The sequence below is a fragment of the Littorina saxatilis genome, linkage group LG2 (assembly GCF_037325665.1).
Source record: "Littorina saxatilis isolate snail1 linkage group LG2, US_GU_Lsax_2.0, whole genome shotgun sequence".
In the NCBI taxonomy this organism is placed as follows: Eukaryota; Metazoa; Mollusca; class Gastropoda; order Littorinimorpha; family Littorinidae; genus Littorina; species Littorina saxatilis.
The window spans coordinates 93140303-93162215 of NC_090246.1; the positions used below are offsets into that span (position 1 = coordinate 93140303).

At 47.5% G+C, this 21913-nt stretch overlaps 1 protein-coding gene across 1 annotated transcript in view; it reads right to left on the bottom strand.

The window, feature by feature from the left end:
* LOC138954898 (TATA-binding protein-associated factor 172-like) overlaps positions 1-21913 on the bottom strand; it is a 53814-nt gene that overhangs the window by 7809 nt on the left and 24092 nt on the right. Inside the window, exons 22-33 of the mRNA XM_070326649.1 lie at positions 21291-21438; positions 17768-17868; positions 16904-17105; positions 15977-16125; positions 12698-12850; positions 10999-11136; positions 10300-10451; positions 9517-9594; positions 8661-8724; positions 8028-8235; positions 7403-7533; positions 2495-2743 (exon numbers count right to left, since the gene is read on the bottom strand). Coding sequence (XP_070182750.1) covers positions 2495-2743; positions 7403-7533; positions 8028-8235; positions 8661-8724; positions 9517-9594; positions 10300-10451; positions 10999-11136; positions 12698-12850; positions 15977-16125; positions 16904-17105; positions 17768-17868; positions 21291-21438 — 1773 coding nt within the window. The remainder of the gene's footprint in view (positions 1-2494; positions 2744-7402; positions 7534-8027; positions 8236-8660; positions 8725-9516; positions 9595-10299; positions 10452-10998; positions 11137-12697; positions 12851-15976; positions 16126-16903; positions 17106-17767; positions 17869-21290; positions 21439-21913) is intronic.

Below are 21913 nucleotides of genomic sequence, written 5' to 3' on the forward strand. Positions count from 1 at the left end.
AATGTAAGGCTTCTTTTTAAGCCTACTGTCTATATGATACTTACCGAGACAGTACTATTCTTGCACATTATCTATTATAGGCCGAAAAAATTGGACAAAACGCTGCGTGGGTACAATTATCTCCCATAACCATGCGCCACCGTGGATCCCAAGCACTGTCTGAGTGCTTCCCCCTTACAGGATGTAGGTGGCGCGTCCTCTTTCTTTATGAGCTGCAGACCCTCAAAAAGCCCATAACATATCAAGAGGGGAGGCGGGAGGGAAACTCTAATAGTACTGTCTCGGTAAGTATCATATAGACAGTAGGCTTAAAAAGAAGCCTTACAGTCAATATAACACTTACCTCGACAGTACTATTCTTGCACAGAATACCAGAGTGGTGTGAGGGTGATATGTAGAGTATTAAACTCCTTAATCAAAATCACTTAAATCCAAGGATTAAGATACCCAGGCAATTTTCGAACAGTACTACTGTAAAAGAAAATATACCCAAGAAAAATACCTTAGACTGACGTGACCATGCTGGCAACCACTGCTTTGGCAATGCCATACGACTGGTCAAGCCTGAGACTGGAAAAGTCTCGCATATAGTGGTTAATAAACGTGGCTGGAGTCTTCCAGAACGCGACCGCCATTATGCTTTGGAGCGAGGCACCCCGCACGTGCGCCAACGAGGAGCCGATAGCCCGAATCTCGTGTGCCCTGATGTCAGGGACCACATCCACTTGAGCATGAACATAAGCCTGTTTGATAAGCAAGGTCAGCCAACGAGCTAAAGTTTGTCTAGAAATATCCGATTGGTACTTCGGATTAAGCGAGACAAACAGTGACCGCTTAGAAGACCGAAAGCTACGTGTTCTATCCAGGTACACTCTAAGGGCACGTACTGGGCAGAGGAAGCGATCAGGGTCATCATGTTCAAGAGTGGGAGCCAAGGCTTGAATGACTACTGGTTTGGACAACTCCGAGGCATTCTGATTCTTGGCTCGAAAGTCTGGTAGGAAAGCCAACGTCACCTGATGTGTGGTGAACTCAATGTCAAATTCCAGGCCACTCAAAGCTTGAATACCACTGAGTCTACGGCAAGTGGCTAAAGCGATGAGGAACACAGTCTTAAAAGTCAGGAACTTGATACTAATGCCTGCCAGGGGTTCAAACTCCTTGCTACGCAGGAGTTTGAGAACCAGGAAGACATCCCACTTGGGAAATGAAACCCGAGGTTTAGACACCGCTGCATTGCTAATACCCGAAAGGACATTAGCAATGAGGGAGGAACTGATCAAGTGTTCAGGTCTGCGACCAGTAGCAGCCGCAATCGTGGAAGTGATGGCAGATTTGTATCCAAGAAGAGTCTTAGAAGAAAGACTCTTCTTTTGATACACTTCCACCAGGAAGTTGGCCAAGTCCTGTGTTGAGGGATAAAGCGGCTTTATCCCCTTGGACAAGGCGAAGGAGGCCCAAGCTCTCCAGCGTAAGTCATAGAGCTGATTAGTTGATCGCCTCTTAGCGTTCAAGGAAAACTCTACTGAACTCTTGTGCAATCCTAGTGCAAGCAGTTTGGAGCGCACAAGAGCCATGCGGTCAAGCACAGACTCTCTGGACGTGGATGAGGGAGGCCTGATCGAGGCTGGAGCAGACTTCCCCCGTCCAGATTCAGAGGTAGAGGGTCTACGTGGGTGAGACCGCGAAGATCTGGAAACCACGGAGCTGTTGGCCAGTAAGGCGCGACCAAAATCAGTCTTGGCCGTTCCTGCAGATACTTTGCCAGTACCCTCGGAATCAGAGATGTCGGGGGATAGGCGTAAGCATCGAGGAGCCTCCACGAGAGAGTGAATGCGTCCACGTGGAACGCATTCGTGTCTCGAAAGGGGCTGACGTACCTGAGAAGCCGAGCGCTGAATCGAGTTGCGAACAGATCGATCAGAGGACGGTCCCACCTTGCCCACAGACGCCGTAGAACGTTGTGAGCGATGGTCCATTCTGTGGGGAGAACCTGATCGCCCCGACTGAGAATGTCGGCCAGGGCGTTCAGTTTCCCCGGAACGAATTGGACTGACATCCGGACCTGATTGGTCTGGCACCAGAGCAGAATCTCCTCCGCTAACAGGGAGAGGGACCGAGAATTGGTGCCCCCCTGGTGGCGAAGGTAAGCTAGGCATGTGGTGTTGTCCCCGTGGACCAACACATCCTGATCCCGAATCAGGAGGCGAAACTCCAGCAGAGCCCGACGAACCGCCTCCAACTCTAGAAAGTTGATGTGTAGGAGGGACTCCTCCTGGGTCCAGACCCCCTGGGCCTCGTGCAGGTCCAGGTGGGCCCCCCAACCCCGCGTAGAAGCGTCGGTGTACAGGAAGAGAGACGGCCGTCTCGGTTGGATAGGCACCGCAGAGTTGAGCCAGATCGGGTCCAGCCATTGGACTACAGCCTCGTGAAACCAAGGCCCGATCTGGACCAACTCGGTGTAATCGAGAGGCCTGGAAGTCCGATCTGCTACTGCCCGTTGCAGGGGACGTTTGTGTAGCCTTGCAAGGGGCAGCAGCAGAGCGACAGACTCCATGGAACCCAACAGTTCCGCCAGCCGCCTGTGAGGAACAGCGCGGCAAGCCTGAATGGAGAGGATCTTTCGCCTCAGGGAGAGGATTCTGTCCGGGGAGGGAGACACAGTGTAAAGCACTGTGTCGAACGCCATCCCCAAGTAGCAAAACTGCTGGGCTGGCACGAGGTCTGACTTGTGCCACTGTATCTGGAACCCCAAAGCATGGGTCCGTTCCAGGACCTGCCGGGTGTGTTGGAGGCATTGATCGCGAGACTGGGCCAGGGTGAGCCAATCGTCCAAATATTGACGCAGACGCACACCCTGAGCTCTGACCAACGCCGCCAGCTCCTTGACCACCTTTGTAAAAATCAGCGGGGCCAAGGACAGGCCGAATGGGAGGGCCCGAAACTCGAACACTGTGCCCTCCCAAACAAACCGGAGCAGATGTCGGTACCCCGGGGCCACCAGGATGTGGAAGTAAGCATCCTGGAGGTCCACAGACGTGGCCCAATCGTTTGGCCGGATGGCCAACCGGACCGACGAAGGGGTTTCCATCTTGAACTTGCACCTGCGAAGGTACAAGTTCAAGGTGGAGAGGTCCAACACCGGCCTGAACCTGCCGTCCTTTTTGGGGACGGTGAACAGGCGGGAGTAGAACCCCGGAGAAGGCTGAGAAAGGGGGTAGACAGCCTTCTTCTCGACCAACGAGTTCACCTCGTCTTGAAGAGCCTGCCATCTGGCAGGGTCTCGAGGAGGGGGGAACGTCAAAGGTAGAGCGGACAATGGAGGTTGTGACGACAGCGGTAGAGAAAACCCCGACCCCACCACCCTCAAGATAAACTGGTTGGAGACCAGTCTGCCCCACATGTCGCGGGCCCGAAAAAGGGAACCGACGGACGAAAGAGGGGCAACTTGAGGGGGCGTCAACGTAGGGCCGGGACTCACTGAAAATTCTGCTGGCGGGCAGGCGCAGGCTTGCGACCACCCCCCTGGTGGTGCTGCTTACCCTTACCTGTCTGAGCACCCTTCTTCTTGCGCTTGGGAGCACGAGAAGCCGGGGCCGCAGGGGGGAACGCGACAGGCGCCTGAGAGGAGGAAGAAGGAGGCAGTGAAACTGGCTTCTTCTTCTTCTTCTTCTGAGGCTGGGAGCTGGAGGTGACTGTAGCACTTCTCTTACTCCCCGCCGACGTCGCCGAAGCAGCGAGGCCAACCATCAGAGAATCAGTGTTCCTCTGGCGTGTGGACTCCACCACAGAACGGACAGTGCCCGGATGAAAAAGGGAAGAAGGCTGAGGAAACGTGTTCCTCAGACTCTTCCTCATATCCGGAGGCACTAAAGAAGTAGCCAGAAAATGATCACGGAACAGGGCCAACAAGTGGACCCGTGTTCCAATGGCCAATTCTGCCGCAGTCGTCACGCACGATCGCACGGCATGCAAAGCCCGATCCACTCGAACCGTGTCAAGGACCCGAGTGGAATCGGACTCTGCCCGATCGGGAGGGTCCAACAGTGTGGACAGCGTGCTCATCCATGTCAAGGCCTGTGATTGGGCCTCGACAATGGAAGAAACGGTGGCCTCAAGATTGTGGAACGAAGCAGAGCTCAGTTCCACCTTCTTGACCGAAGGCACCTCCCCAACGAACACATCACCGTCAGCCCCACCCTGAACACTCGAAGTCTGGAAAGGGAGAGTTCGAGAGTCAAAGGGAAAAGGGAGGGACGAAACAGATTGGACACGAGGAAACAGTGGAGGTGCGCCTCCCGAAGGAAAGCACGGCACTGAATCCGCGTCCTCCCGAGGAACATAGGTCGCGTTCGCACGTGAATCTGTACTCCTCAGGCGATGTGCTGCCGCTTCCACCGTGGCACTAAGACTAGGGTGGAACGCGAATTGCTGGCGGCCGGATCGTTCATAAAACGAGCCGCCGGCAGACGCGGCGTGTGCCTCCCGCGCCCGGGCCGAAGCGGACTCCAAGGACGAGAGGGCGTCGGAGGGAAGGACGTCCTGAAACTGTTCAAACGTCCTTCTAGCTGTGCGAGGGAGAGCCTCCTGCCTCTCGTCCTCAGACTCCACGTCCTGTGTGTCAACCGAAGGGTTGGGAACACTAGACGACAGACGCTTAAGAGAGGCATCCGTGGCGTCAAGACGCCGCGTGATGTCTGTCATGTACTGTTGGAAAGTACGAAGCATAGCTTCGGAAGTTCCATCAGAAACCGGCAAGGGTAGAGGATCAGTGTTAACCTCAGGGCGACCCTGATCCTCCTCCCCATCGTCCTCTGACTCACTCTCCTCTTCACTTCCCGACAACTCCTCAACAGCAGGAGTGTAGGAAGCTTGAGGGGGAGGAGCCGAAAGTGATGAAGTAGACTGTGACGAAACGCCCACTGAAGCAAGAGGCCGCGAAGACCCCTGCCCCAAAGACGAAACGTCTCCAGCAGCCGAAGGGAGAGAACAACAAAAACCCTGCGACTGTTGGGTCAGTCCAGCCAACGAACCCCCGCCATTTATAGACTGAACAGGGACCCATCGGGTCTGATCAGAAAAGAAATGGTCCGGTCCGGTCGGGGGTGCCGATCCGGTCCGGTCGGGTGGTCCGGTGTTCCGGTGGTCCGGTCCGGTCCGGTCGAGTGGTCCGGTGTTCCGGTTGTCCGGTCCGGTCCGGTGGTCCGGTCCGGTCCCGTACCATCCGGAGGTCCCGTTCGGCACAGAACCATCCGTACCCACAAAAGTGTTCGGGTGGTTCGGTCCGGACGTGGAAACACCGTACCATCCGGACCCGTAGGTCCGGTGGTCCGGTGTGTTCCGGTTCGGTGCCAGACCACCCGGACCAACAGAGGTGGTCGGGTGGTCCGGTCCCGACCGGACCACTGGTCCCGTACCGTACCATCCGGACCCGTAGGTCCGGTGGTCCGGTGTGTTCCGGTTCGGTGCCAGACCACCCGGACCAACAGAGGTGGTCGGGTGGTCCGGTCCCGACCGGACCACTGGTCCCGTACCGTACCATCCGGACCCGTAGGTCCGGGGGTCCGGCAAGGGCCAGAGGTACTGTCCCGCACCGGACCCTAAGGTCCGGTACGGTCCCGTACCATGGGTCCCGTCCGGACCAAACCCGGAGGTCAAGTCCAGTCGGGACCCGTGGGTCCGGTTCGATCCCGACCCGTAAGCCTGGACCGTTCCGGACCCTTGGTCCGGACCATCCGTCACCCGAACACCAGACGCTAAGGAATGGCGTGGGGTCAAGACGGTCCGGTCGGAGGTGTCGGTCTGAGCAACAGAAACAATGTTCCCGTCGCCCTGACCATTCGACAGAAGTACCACGTTCTGTCGAACACCTCCACGTCCAGTAACTAGTCGGCCGGAGCGTTTCATAGAGGGACAGCCACCAGTCACACGGACGTCAGAGGGAACCGTAGTAGCAGTGGTCGTAGGCACGATGCCTGAAACCCCTGCCCCCACAGGACCGCCCTGAACGGGGTCAATTCGCATCCCAACCCCAGCGGGGAGGGAATTCATAGACCCCGTCATCTCCTCCGATCTCCCCCCCCATGAGTCCGAGACTACTGTCGAAACAGCAGTAGACGACCCAGCGAGGGAGTTCAGAGGAGGACCCGTGTCCCTCCTGGCTTCCACAGCGGTGGAAACCGAGGAGGGCACAGGAGAGGCACCGGAAAAGAAAGAAGTCGAAACCTGAGTCTCTCCCGTAGCCCCTAGATCAGATTCACCAACCCCCAAAGAGGGTTGGGAATCGACCCGCCCCCGGATTCGAGCCAGGGAGGAGAAGGAAACCTTCCCCCCAGGCTTGAAACCGGGAGGAGCTGAAGCCTGAGACTGAGGGCCGGACAACGGCGTCGAAGGGGGGGAAGCGTGTTCCACGGAAGGAGAAGGAGAAAGACGCTTTTTCTTTCCCCTCGACCTTCCCCGAACCTTCGACGGCGCAGCCCCGCCCGAAGTCCCAGGTTCAAGCCCAGCCTGTTTGAGCAAGCTCGCATTGAGCTTGCTCAAACAGGCTTTCTCCGCCCTCCCTCGCCGCAAACGCAAAGCGTTTGGGGAGGGAGAGTCGGAGCGCCGAAAGGTCCCCCTGTCCGTGCGCAAAACATGACGCTGTGCGCCCGGAGAAGGGTTGCCCCCGGCAGACTCTGGTTCCGTAGAACCAGAGCCCAAAACAAGACGAGACATCCTACCTCGCCCTGTACGTACCCTTAAAAAATCGAGAATTAACAAAATTCAAAGAAAATTAGGTCAATACTCAAGTGAATGAGGCGAAACGAGAAGCAGACGACCGGTCACCACGAAGTAGGACGGTAGGCACGCCGAGTCCGCCACACAACAACGGAGGCACAAGTTGGAAGAAAAACAACGTAGCCTCAAGCCAGAAGTGGAATAACACACAAAAATCCAACAGGTGGTAATCCACACAGAAAAGAAGACTCTAGAATCCAAAATAATCCGGGAGCGCAGCAGAAACACAGCCTACTGTCACGCGCGAAAAAAGAAAGAGGACGCGCCACCTACATCCTGTAAGGGGGAAGCACTCAGACAGTGCTTGGGATCCACGGTGGCGCATGGTTATGGGAGATAATTGTACCCACGCAGCGTTTTGTCCAATTTTTTCGGCCTATAATAGATAATGTGCAAGAATAGTACTGTCGAGGTAAGTGTTATATTGACAATTTTATTTTGCATCAAAACCTTATGTCTGCTTTTTCTCCTCATATGCATCCCTGGTATTATCAGTTCTCTTGTTTCAAACTAGTTTTGTTGCATACGAGAAATTCAAAAATTTTAATAAATTGAACCCACGACCCTAGGATCACAAGTCCAGTTCTCTACCATCTGAGCTACCTGGGCCCCCCCTGTTGCTTACCTGCAGTGGGCTGAGGTCACAGTAGTAGTCCTGGATGATCTTGGGCGGCAGGTCATTGAGCACATCTTCCTTCATACGTCTCAGGATGAACGGCAGAACTTGTCTGTGCAGTTTCTCCATCGCAAGAGCACCTGGAATTACAAAAGCGTATAGATAAGCATTAAAAAAGGAGGTGTCATATTTTTTGGAGCTGCCATGCACAGAATCTAATTATAGCTTTGAACCAATCCATTTAATGCAGCAACACAAATACATTTAACAAAAAAGTTACTTTTTCCGACTGCAACTCTACAAAACAACATTCTGGGTATGTTTTCTTTTTTAGCATTCTGGGTATGTTGTTGTTTTTTTCAGCCTTTTTCAGCAACCCAGTAATGAACAAAATCTGCTTCTTCAAATCTTGCAGATATTCCAGCTTTTCAGATAAATCATGAACTGGAACACAACTCCAGGGGTCGTATGCATGAGAAAGTTCCAAACTGGGTAGGAAGCAAGCGCTGTGATGGTAATGTGAAAACCTCAAACAAATTAAGCTCAATTTCAACCAATCACACCCAGTGCTTTGTTTCCACCCATTTGGGCACTTTCTCATGCACACAAGCCCAGATCTCCAGTGAAAACACACCTGCTTCCTGCTCTTTGGACGTGCTCTTGGCTTCTCGCGACAGCAAGATGGGTTTCCCGTATCTGGCCTGGAACTGCTTCTCGGTACCCAAAAATCCCGGCATGAGGAAGTCGAAGAGTGACCATAGGTCAAGGACGTTGTTCTGTATGGGCGTGCCAGACAGGATGAGGCGATGCATGCTGATCAGTTGTTTGGTCGCCTTGGACAACTGCAAGAAGCGTTTCATGGAAAATTATTCAGCAAATGGACACAGTTGCTTTGAGATTTTCTTTGCATTTTAGAAACACTAGTTTAAGGGATATTACACTGATGCGATTGAAAGATCTACAGATTCAATGGACATACACTGTACATCACTTGCCATTATTTGCTCACGTTGCCATTTGAAAAAATCCTCCCTGCCTCCAGCTCCCCCCACCTACTCCACCCCACCCTACCATCACCCCTCCTCCCCCCCCCCCCCCCCCCCCCCCCCCCCCGCTTTAAGGTATAGGATACAAGAGACACAAAGGACTACTTGCAAGAAAATAACTGCAAAAAAGAACAAGAGAAAGAAAGGCTAACTACAGTAGTTGTCAGAGATATATATCACATTACAAAAAAACAAAACTACAAAAACAATACATTTCTTACCTTTGTCTTTCCATTGCGAATGACATGGCCCTCGTCAAGGATGCAGTAATTCCATCTCAAGGCACTGGAAAAGACAATGACGGATTCTAATGAATATCTTCTTCTTCTTCTGCATTCATAGGCTGAACCTCCTAAGGCCAAAAAAAAAATATAGTCTGTTTACGGTAACCCGACCGACCCTATTTTTTTCGTGCGACCCTAGACTTTTTTTTGGCATTTGGAGAAAAAAAAAAAAAAAAAATCAGCAAAATAACATAAAAATATGTTTTTTTGGAAAAAAAAACCAAAAAAAAAACAACAACATCATGACCTACCGACCCTATTTTTTGGGCCTATGTTACCATAAACAGACCTATTTTTTTTTTGGCCTAAGTACACTCGTGTGGGTTTTTTTTGTGCACGAGTGGGATTTTACATGTATGACCGTTTTTACCCCACCATTTAGGCAGCCATATGCCGCTTTTGGGGTAGGTATGCTTGGTATTTTCGTGCTTTTATAATCCACCGAACTCTGACATGGATTATAGGATCTTTTCTGTGCGCACTTGGTCTTGTGCTTGCGTCTACACACGAAGGGGGATAAGGCACATAAGTTGACCCGGGAGATCGAAAAAATCTCCACTCTTAACCCACCAGGCGGTCGAGGCCAGGATTTGAACCCATGACCTCCCGCTTGGGAGGGCGGCGTCTTATCCATTAGGCCACTGCGCCCATCCTAATGAATATATATCAAAGCTACAGAGTACATTTTTAAGCTGCCTATCTCCAGGTGCTCAATTTGGCACCATACATGCTAAAGACTGTTTTACTTAATTCTAACAGTAAAAAATGTGAATAAATAACACTGATCACTCACCTGAAAAAGTCGATGTCATTACGAACAACATCATAGGAGGCCACGATGAGGTTGTGCTTCTTGACTTTCTTCTGTAACCTGGAACACACATAGACATTCCATTAGCTTGGGTTGGGTCACTGTTTGTGGTCATATTACTGCTTTTCTTTCAAATGTAAAAAGAGTGCACATGCATATGTGTGTGTGTGTGCCTGCATGTTTGTTTGTTTGTTTGTTTGTTTGTTTGTTTGTTTGGTTGGTGTGTGTGTGTGTGTGTGTGTGTGTGTGTGTGTGTGTGTGTGTGTGTGTGTGTGTGTGTGTGTGTCTTCTTCTTCTTCTGCGTTCGTGGGCTGAAACTCCCATGTACACTCGTGTTTTTACACGAGTGGAATTTTACATGTACGACCGTTTTTACCCCGCCATTTAGGCAGCCACACGCCGCTTTCGGAGGAAGCATGCTGGGTATTTTCGTGTTTCTATAACCCACCGAACTCTGACATGGATTACAGGATCTTTTCCATTCACACTTGGTCTTGTGGTTGCGTGTACACACGAAGGGGGATAAGTCACTAGCAGGTCTGCACACAAGTTGACCTGGGAGATCGGAAAAATCTCCACTCTTAACCCACCAGGCGGCCGCGGCCGGGATTCAAACCCTCGACCTTCCGATTAAGAGGCCGACGTCTTACCACCCCGCCACAGCGCCCGTCGTGTGTGTGTGTGTGTGTGTGCATGCGCATGCGTGCGTGCGTGCATGTGTGAGTGGGTATGTGTGTGTGTGAATTTATTGTATGCTGAGCTTACTTGATTCTTTCTGCTGGTGGGCCAGCATACATCAGAGGGTTGAGGTACTCAGCGTCCACAAATTTCTTCACTTCATAAACCCAATGGCCAACAAGCGTTGGTGGACAGATCACAATGGATGACAGTGGGGCGCTGTCGGGGCTTTTTGTTTCCTTAAAAAACAAACAAATAAACAAACTCAAATTTACACTGGAGTTATACATCATTTTCTCTTGTTCTTAAGTACATCAAACATTGCGAACATACAACAGAAACTGATGAGACTAGATTAAAAGCATGAAAAAAAAGCAGTCTTTGCAGTAATTTCCCCCCAAAGCGTGTATCCTGGCTGTCATGGTAAATCTAGACTTTTAACAATAACCTCACCACACAGTACTGGGAACCAAGCAAAAGTTTTCTATCATCCAAGTGATGCAAGCACACAGATAAATAAACCTGACTTGATGCCATTTTCAAACCTGCTAACGCTTGTGAAGCCTCAAGTGAAGCAACTTATAAATGTATGACCAATTTTGTGACCGCTACACAGAGTGGGAAGCAAAATTAAGTTCCAGGACTCACACAAAAAATGGATCTGTTGCATGCTTGTGATTATTTGTTTTAACCTGGCAATCTTTAGCTTGGCTTAGCAATTGCTCTTAAAACGTAGCAGCAGTTGGCAGCTCTGCATTTTTATCACAGTGTACTGTGTATACTAACCTCATGAAGTTTCTGTCGTCGCTGATGATCGGTGGCCAACACGCAGAGAGACTGCAGCGTTTTGCCCAGACCCATGTCGTCACACAAAATACCATGGAGTTGGTATTTGTTCAGGAAACCTAACCAGTTGACACCATCCTGTAACACACAAAATCATTACACGTACTTCATCAAGAAACCTCACTAACTTACATTATTCTACATAAAACTGCAAATGCTGATACATACACTTACTCAACAACAACAACAAAACCCAAGCAAGATTGTACAATCCTACACAAGACAGCATGTGTACATCAACAGAGGTTGCAAATACTAATACGTTTCTAAATGAACATGAGTTATACCAAAACTTTGTTCTCTTCTAAAGATGGCTTGTTGCTTGAATTTATCATTCCAAAAACAAAACAAAAATTATCATCAGCTGAAGAATGCGAACCAGCAATTAAACTAAACACCAAGTTTTGCGCACACATACACACACACACACACACACACACACACACACAGTGCACCAGGAAAGTTATACCTATACTACTGACACCACCTGCCTCAGCAGCAGATTAAATTCAAAGAAGATCAATTATTTATTTATTTATTTATTTATTTATGTATGTACAGTCGAACTCGCTTAAGACGAATCACTGGGGATCGGAAAAAAAGTTCGTCTTAACCAAAATTCGTATTAAGAAAATTGATTGATGTCTTGTACATTTTATGGTGTTTCAATTTGTTTCTTTCGCAACTTTCATGCTGCTTCACGTTTAGACAATAAAGTGACATATTCAGTTACATGTTCATGTGTGTCTCATGTTGAGTGATGATTGTTGAGTTTGAGTGAGAGTGAGCACACAGATGTTTCATCCAGTTGTTACGTTTTTGGTCACACACACGCACACACTGACACTGTCCACATTCGCGGTGTTCCTATCATTTGTCCGGAATCACTTACCTTGGCGACGGGTAGCAAACCTTGGCCAATTTAGTTTTTTTGTTTTTTTGTTGCAACATGATGTTCAAATCCAAATCGAAAGCACTGACTGACTGATAAACTATCGCGAACCGGCGAACGCAAACGTTGAGAGTGTGGTTTCCCTTGTCCAAGGGAAACCACTCTGGCATCTATATTTTTTGGCAATGGCTCCCGTTCAAAACATTGATGTTTCGTTTTTGGTATTCGCGAAGGAAATAAACGTCAGTCAGTCATTCATGTTCAGTGTCTGAGCTATCAATCACTTTGATTCTAAATTTGAAATTGTTTTGTGAGTACAGTGTAATCAGTTTAACTTTATTCAGTGATCGGTTGAGCAATGGTTCAAGCAGTCGACGCAAGGGAAGACTTTGACACATGTATTCAAACTTCTCAAATTCCCATGATATGTCGATCTCGGGACGAGTTTAAAGATTTCGTCATAAGCGTGAGTAAATTACAGACATTATGCATGCTTGGGAATCCAAAAAGTGCTCGTTATAAGCATAAATTCGTTATAAAGAATTCGTTTTAAGCATTTTTTTTAAGCATGAAGAAAGAGGTATTCAGTTGGGAACTTAAAACTAATATGTTATAAGTCAAAATTCGTAACTAGCGTGTTCGTTTTAAGTGGGTTCGACTGTATGTTTTTGTGAGGCGCTTAGAACTATTTGCGCCATTATTATTATTTTAACATTTACAAAACCAAACACTGAAAAGTTGACAAACCAGCTGGTATTTGCGAAGCTCAGCTTTGATGGGAACAGTGATTTTGTATGGTTCCAGTTTAGAAGAGTCCAGAAGCTGCTCCAAGAACTGTCTCTCCTGTTCTCGCCTTGCTGCTAACGATGGCTTGAGCTCTGGAGGGTCTGGTATGCCAGCCTGAAAGCAAACGGAAAAAGTGTATACATGCAAGCACCTTAACATTACAATCATGTTGGCAAAGAAAAATGACACAAAAACTTCTGCATTAAAATTATAAAGACATATACTGTTGTCATCATTTTCACGAGTTTTCATTCACAAGCACCTGGGAAATAAATCTCATGTTCCCCAGGCAATAAATCCCCGGTTACCATAGTTGCAGGAAGCAGGTTATACATGGATAATCAAAAGCAAACCCAATAGAAACGCTCGGGAATTCCGTTCGGCTCTTTTCATTGGCGTTTCCCCAGACCTAAACAGACGACACGACACTGTTTTGCAAAGTTCCACAAACGAACTGGCAAACTGGCAAAAGTAAACAAAAAACAAAACTACTTCATGAAAGGTCATAAATTCATCATAAACAAATTAAACCTACGATATGTTTTGTCTTCTTTACAGAGTCATGGAGTGCGTGTATCTGTGTTTCGATACACAGACGTTCGGAGAAACACGAACGTCAAGTTCAAGTAAAACGACCCCTGACATACACATTTTGACCCGTGCACAAGACGTTGTATCGATAAACGAAGCACAAATAAGAAACAATAATAAAAGCAAAGAAAATAGCAACAAGATATGCAAACATCTAACAAAGCCGAGCAAGCAGAATGACAGGTCTAATGAAAAACAAAGAGGTACTGAGTCGGAAACAAGATCGCGATTCTTTCCTTCGCTGCAAATCTTCTTTGACCTTTGACCGAACGTAGCTTCCACATTCGATCACTCAGCTTAATATTTACAACAGAAAGCCGAGGGGGTGGAATACCGAGATGAACCTACAGAACTGTGCATCCTCAAACCTGACATATTCATCCCAACATTTAATGAACTCAAAAACACAGAAAGTTGCTTTCACACGCCAGCTTTGATTGCCAGTGGTTATCAAACCGGAACTCTTGTGGTTATCAGCACGGGACCCGTGTTTCAAAGCATGGCTCCCTGGGTTGATTGTGCACTTATTTTCTCACTACCAAAATGATGACAAAAACGATGTTTGGTGGTTTGTTGACAGACCAGCTTTTTTGTCTGTCCTCGGGGGGCATATCGACTTTTGTTTCATATTTATTGACCGCGGCCTTCGGCCTTGGTCAATAAATATGAAACAAAAGACGATATGCTCCCCCTCGGACCAACAAAAAAGCTGGTCTGTCAACAAACCATCAAACATCTTATATTGTCATCATTTTCACGAATTTTCATTCACAAGCACCTGGGGAATAAATCTCATGTTCCCCGGGGAATAAATCCCCGGTTACCATAGTTGCAGGAAGCCCTACTACATGGATAATCAAAAGCAAACCCAATAGAAACGCTCGAGGATTCTTCGGCTCTTTTCATTGGCGTTTCCCCAGACCTAAACAGACGACACGACACTGCTTTGCAAAGTTCCAAAAACCAACTGGCAAACTGGCAAAAGTAAACAAAAAAACTAAACTACTTCAATAAATTCATCACAAACAAATGAAACCTACCGATATGTTATGTCTTCTTACAAAGTCATGGAGTGCGTGTATCTTTGTGTGAGAAACACAAACGTCAAGTTCAAGTCAAACCAATTGACCCCTGACACACACATTTTGACCCGTGCACAAGACGCTGTATCGATAAACGAAGCACAAAATTAATAAGAAATAATGATAAAAGCAAAGAAAATAGCAACAAGATATGCAAACATCTCACAAAGTCGAGCAAACAGATTGACAGGTCTAATGAAAAACAAAGAGGTACTGAAACGGAAACAAGATCGCGATTCTTTCCTTCGCTGCACAACGCAAATCTTCTGTGACCTTTGACCCAACATAGCTTCCACATTCGATTACTAAGCTTAATACTCACAACTGAAAGCCGAGGGAGCGGAATACCGAGATGAACAAACAGAACTGTGCATCCTCAAACCTGACATATTCATCCCAACATTTTATGAACTCAAAAATACAGAAAGTTGCTTTCACACGCCAGCTTTGATTGCCAGTGGTTATCCGCACGGAACTCATGTGGTTATCAGCATGGGACCCGTGTTTCAAAGCATGGCTCCCTGTGTTGATTGTGATCTTATTTTCTCACTACCAAAATAATGACAAAAACGATGTTTGGTGGTTTGTTGTCAGACCAGCTTTTTTTGTCGGTCCTCGGGGGGCATATCGACTTTTGTTTCATATTTATTGACCGCAGCCTTCGGCCTTGGTCAATAAATATGAAACAAAAGACGATATGCTCCCCCTCGGACGACAAAAAAGCTGGTCTGTCAATAACCCATCAAACATCTTATAATGTCCTCAGACAGGTGGTGTTAAAAACTCACCTGTGTACAGTACATACAAATCAAATCAAATTTACTTCATTTTCTCAAACATGAGAAATTACAATTGTGGTGCATAAACCAACACACAACCAGACGAACAACCACAAACACAGACAAGGAGACTGAGCCACACACACAGGTCTCATTAACACACCTGGTTCACTCAAAGCTTGGTCACAAGTATTATCAATCAATCAATCAATGAGGCTTATATCGCGCATATTCCGTGGGTACAGTTCTAGGCGCTCAGCAGTGATGCCGTGTGAGATGAAATTTTATACGGCCAGTAATTGCAGCCATTTCGGCGCATATTTACCTTTCACGGCCTATTATTCCAAGTCACACGGGTATAGGTAGACAATTATTAACTGTGCCAAAGCAATTTTGCCAGGAAAGACCCTTTTGTCAATCGTGGGATCTTTAACGTGCACACCCAATGTAGTGTACACGGGGGGGAGTTCGGACACCGAAGAGAGTCTGCACACAAAGTTGACTCTGAAATAAATTTCCGCCGAACCTGGGATCGAACTCACGCTGACAGCGGCCAACTGAATACAAATCCAGCGCGCTACCAACTGAGCTATATCCCCGCCCCCGCAGTATTATACTATTAAAGTATTATTCAGACATTTTACAGTAAACATGATAATTATGTTTGTCCCTCAGCTGTGGCAGATACTTTCATTCACTCAAAGCATTTTCAAAGCTACAGGATCAACATGCAGACACAATCATACCAGCACACACACTGAAATTATGAAAACCTGTATCTGACCCACCTCCAAAGGCATAAGACGGATGAGTGTGGCAAAACAGTGTGTGGCCATGAGACGCACTGAGGAGTCGTGATCTGCCATGCGTCCCAGCACCGGCACCATCATCAGCACAATGTAAGGCACCACTCTCAGACCTAGCTGGTCCAAAATGTCTGATTATGGTCAAGGATATTAAGTGAAGCAATCAGCAAGGGGGGCCTGGTAGCTCAGTTGGTAGAGCACTGGACTTGTGATCCGAGGGTCACTGGTTCGAATCAGGGCCGGGACGGACACGGGTCAACTTTACGTGCAGACTCAGAGACGGGATCCATGTTCCACCCCTGTGTCACCACTGTGGCACGTAAAAGACCTCGGTCATTCTGCCATAAGTGCAGGTGGCTGATTACATCTAAACACGCACACACCTGGGTAATCCGACTCAGTTGCTGCTAGCTTTCCACTGGGAAGAAGTAAGCCGAATTTCCCAGCAATGGGGAAAAAAAGTAATGAAAATGACAAATGAAAATAAAAAAGTTAATCTAAAGAGGTCGGCAAACAGGCATCCTGCTGCTGAGTGTCCCAGCCCATGTAAACCTGGAGCAATCCTTGTGATGGTTTAGGAAGTTAATACCTGATGTAATCTTCCACTGACATACCAGAAAATACACCTCTTACTTTTGTATGACTGCACAAAATTCTACAGATATGAACAAACTCACAAATGACCATATACTTCTCTAAGTCTGGACCACTGCTGCGTATCATAAATACAGTGGAACCCCCTTTTAAGACCCCCTTTCTGTTAAGACCTATTTTCAGACTTTCTGTTCATAACCTCTGTAAATTTATCTCCATTTTAAGACTCCCTCCTCGGTAAGACCTGGTTTTCTTAGATTTTTGGAGATCTTAAAAAGTACTAATAGAGTCCAGCAAGTCTTGGAAAAGGGATACTGGACAGAGCCTCTGATGCTCCCTGCCTCATCCTGATATCATGCATGGCACCCAGCTGCGGCAGAATGTGCTCGATGAAGAAAGTCAGCACCGTTGACGTGCGCTGAACACTCAGCACGGCGAACACTCTGGCTGCCATGTGTCGCACAGACGTGCTGATATGGTGGAGGTGACCGGACAGTGTATCCATCTGGTCCAGAACCTGTCAAATCAAATTATTTCGCCGGATGAGATTCATAGATGCAGTGGTAATATCATTCAATAGAAGAATTAAGAAAATAACTGTCGGGTTTGTATGGGTTGTGAAAGAGTGAATGCCCTTGCTTTTTACTCGGACAAACATTGGAGGGGCCAATCACTGGGGACGGGTGTGTTGGAAACACGTGGACAGGAGCACATGTGAAGTTATTTGTAAGAGGAAAAACAAGGGTATTCACTCTTTCACAACTAATACAACCCGACAGAGTTATTTCCGAAAATCGTCTTTTGTATATGTAACAGGCTTCAATTGTAAGTCTGTGCTCAGCTCTTGTTAAAAGTCCATAAAACATACCCACCCTTAAAAGTCAGGCTAGACTTCCCTTTGAAATTTTAAGTACATGTAATTTTACACTTACTTTTCCTGATGGAACATGCTTGAATACACCCGTGCATGGTAGCTGATCAAATATTCTTGTATGGACAATTACATTAGCTCAGCATGCTGCTCTGAGTGGATATTCTCCAAACATGAAAGATACCCTTAGCTGCTATAAACATGTCTCTGAAAGCTACAGCTTTAAGTGAAAACTACAGCTTTAAGTACAATCTTCAGACATAAACAACAACATTTCCCCTGGTAGTAGAAGAGGTGAAGCATGCTACCTGATTCAAAAGATCAGAGTGCAGGGTGGGGGTGACTGTTTCAAGTAGCTGCAGGGCATTGACCAGTTCCTGGTGCGTCTCTGACGCACGCTGGTCTGTCTCTGTGTACACAAAACACAACAAGACAGTTCACTGGACCGGACACTATCAGGTGTTAGTCAAGGTAATGTTATATTTTCTACTTGAACGTGCTTAGCAAAGAAAGCTGGATAGCTTGCAAGCATGGTTTTACCAACATAATGATATACAATCTTTCCAGGAAAATTAAAAAAAATTAAAACTGACTGCACATATCTTTGCAATATTTTGATTAGATATGGGCGATACCGACTCTTACACGACACTTGAGATTGACGAAGTTCTCAAATGTCGTATAGTTGTGTTCTTTTATTCTACGTGGCCCGTCTTCACAGCAGCAGACAAAAACTCGTCAAATTGAGTTTGAGGATTTATTTAGCACTAGATGATTACCCGCTTCGCCGGGTACTGGCTTCGCCGGGAAGAAGTAGAGCCGAATACCAGGCTGCGCCTGGGACCCGGCTTTGCCAGGTGTAAGCCGGCTTCGCCGGCGCACGAAGGAAAGGAGATAAACGCGCAAAACACTGGAGACCTTCTAAAAATAGTAACGTAGTAACGGGAATATGGATTGATGCCACACGGAGGAAGGGAGATAATCGCGGCTGAAAACACTGGAGAAGATAAGGAAGAGTTACTGGTAGTGGATCCCGACAACAACAAAACAAAAAAACAAAAAATCGGTTCAGCGCGCACAGCGCTGCGCGCTGAGAGCCCGTGTTGAAATATCTCATCGATGAGGTTGTGTCCGGGGTGTAGCTGAATACAGTGTCCAAATTTGAAAAAGATCCACCGAGAACTTTGGCCGTGCATCGCGAACAGACAGACAGACAGACAGACAGACAGACACTAGTCGTATATATATATAGATTCCATACATACAACTGCACATCGTAGCAGAACTCAAAGTAGAAGCTTTTTAACATACAAATCGCGCTGGCCTATATAGTAAATACTCAATCTCGAGAATATTCCAGACCGAACATGATACAACTAAAATTAGATGAACTGTCCATGGACTAGAATAGGGACATTCTCTGTGACGTACATCAAAAATGCCGACGCACTTAATCCGAGCGAACGCCACGAACCCACGACTCAAAACAACGTGGTAAACAACTTGTTTTGACAGGACTAGAAAGTTCACCTGCATTCTCGTCCAAACATGAATATTGTGTTTAGAAAATATAATATCGGTACTTTCCCACAAAGTACAAATAAGTCAACTACATGCAACACACAAAACTGAACCAAAGTTCAGCAACGGCAGCGTTTCCTAACACCGACCACATGCAATACAAAGCTCTTGAATCCAAGACTCATGCATAAGGAAAAGTTGGTTACAGGTGGTACTCTTCCTTACCCTCCATGGCTGCTTGAAGCCCCAAATCTGATCATGGACTATGGAGACGGCCTCAAAAAGGCAGATGACCCATTGCTGCTAGCCACAGTTGCAAAAGAAAAGATCGATCAACGATTTAAAAGCCACCTACAGGTCTTCACAGATGGTTCGATCCTGCAGTCAGGGGAGGTTGGGTGTGCCTTGTCGATTCCTGGACTTGATATAACACGAAAATACAAGCTAAACAAGGGGATCAGCATCTTCTCTGCAGAGTTATTTGCTATCTACATGGCCTGCACACTGATAAACGATCTGCCAACCCCATGCACCTCTGGGGGTGGTCATCCTTACGGACTCAAAATCCTCGTTGCAAGCACTTGCATATGGCACCAAGAACAGAGGAGAGATGCAAACTGAAATTCATTTCTTAGCCCACCAAATTATGACAAAAGGAACAGACTTTTCCCTCATGTGGCTGCCATCCCACACAGGAATCCGGGGAAATGAAATGGCGGACAGAGCAGCAAAAGCAGCGGCTATGTCAACCATGCCAGTGACAGACATTCGGCTCTCCTGCCAGGAAGCCAAACTGCTGCAAGCCAAGCTAAAAAGAGAGGAAAGAGAGCAGACACTGTCACAAACATGTGAAGAGAGAGGATGGATACACCTCCCCAACAATAGGAAAGGGCACCACCTCCCACTCCCCCCGAGACCCATGAGCCTGTTGCATCGCTTGCGCATGGTCAGCAGCCGCATCTACTGGGACAAGGTAGTCTGTCAGTGTGGAAAGACTGGACACCTCACACACGTGTTTGAAGGTTGTGACACTCTCAAGGAAGAGATGTCTAGTCTCATCCACTACAGAAGGGAGAATGCCCTCAGTCTGGGAGACTTTCTCCGCCCACACCCATCACTCGGAGAGAAACCGATGATGGTCTTGGTCACCAATCTGTTCACCTCAACTGTTGCGAGCTGGTTCTAGTGTGCTTGCAGCAGACCCAGCACAGCACAGATCCACTTCTGGAATCTTATGCTAAATGTGTCCCAAGACACACATTTTGTAGTCCTGGCATCCTGAAAGGCAGAGGCCCCAACCTACAGGTTTGCTTCCATACCAAAAACGCCTCCAGACACGGGAACTTGGGAGCAGAGCCAACAGCTCCGCTTGAACCTCAGAAACCAAATGTGACTCCAGACACACAGATCCCTTAGACGGCCGAGGCTGTGGCCTCTAAGGTTCTCTTGTACCAAACCGCCTCCTGACTCTGCATCAGATTGCTTGCGCTGGCATCTGCTTACATAGACCCACATTAAGTCACCACCGAGTGGTAGACACAGACGACATTTGGTAGCACTGACTGCCAGCTTCACTGTAATGCGTACCCCTAGCGCGGGTCTGCTTGGGTGGGAATGTTCTGAGCAAAACACTATGTGTTACTCCCTCCATGGAACTTCTTGACCCCAACAAATTGGGGGGGGGGGGGGGGGGGAGTTTGCCCAGTCAGTAGAGGCGCTGGCTTTAAAACCGGTTGTTACTATCAGCGTGGGTTCAACCCCCAAGTTCGGCGCGGGATGTGTGTCCCAGAGTCAACTTTGTGCAGACTCTCCTCGGTGTCCGAACACCCCCGTGTGCACGCATGCGCACGATAAAGATCCCAGGGTCACAGCGAAAGCCTCAGGCCTTGGAAACACGAATACATGCATGCAAAAATATGAAGCCCGGGTGTCCGCTCGGCCAACAGCCAATAAAGTAACCATTTCAGCACTGACCCAAGACGACCCAACCCGGTCCCTATAGCCCATTTCAGGTCTCCTCCAGCGGCCGGCAGCCAGCTGTCTACACACACACACCCCCCCCCCCCCCCTCACCACCCCCCCGCATTTTTATTTTTTATTTTCATACAAAGCCGGGTTTTCCTATGTAACATGCCCCTAATGGCTTTGCCGTGAGGGCGTAAAACTTACATTTTCCCTGCAAAAAGAGCACAAGGCACATTCATGTTCATTTTTATACCCAGTACCAACATTTTTTGAAAAAATGATGGATTTCTTAAAAAAAAAGTCCCAGAAAGTGTGACTTTACCACTAAATATACTATTCATTTACCTGTGCTCGGTGCGGAAGACTGGAGGGGCTGAGCACAGGTGGCCCACAGGTCAGGTAGCTGCTGGGGCAAGGTGTTACCAAAGTGACCGCAGATGGTGGTCAGTGCTGCCTCTGATCCCAGGCGCTGAGTGGTCAGCTGCTTCTGGGTCTGACAATAATACTAGATGTGTAAAAATAAGTCAAAGAACTTCTAGCGACTAAAGATATCACAGCAAGATGTGTAAAAATAAGTTCAAAGAACTTCTAGCGACTAAAGATATTACAGCAAGATGTGTAAAAATAAGTCAAAGTACTTCTAGCGACTAAAGATATCACAGCAAGATGTGTAAAAATAAGTCAAAGAACTTCTAGCGACTAAAGATATCACAGCAAGATGTGTAAAAATAAGTTCAAAGAACTTCCAGCGACTAAAGATATCACAGCAAGATGTGTATAAATAAGTTCAGAGAACTACTAGCGACTAAAGATATATCCCAGCCGGATGTGTATAACTAAGTTCAGAGAACTACTAGCGACTAAAAATATCCCAGGAAGATTATCATACAACCAAAGCGAAGCCAGCGGAATAAATACCTGCAATACAAAATTATTAACTATGTAAGGTAACTTTCCGAGAAGACTAC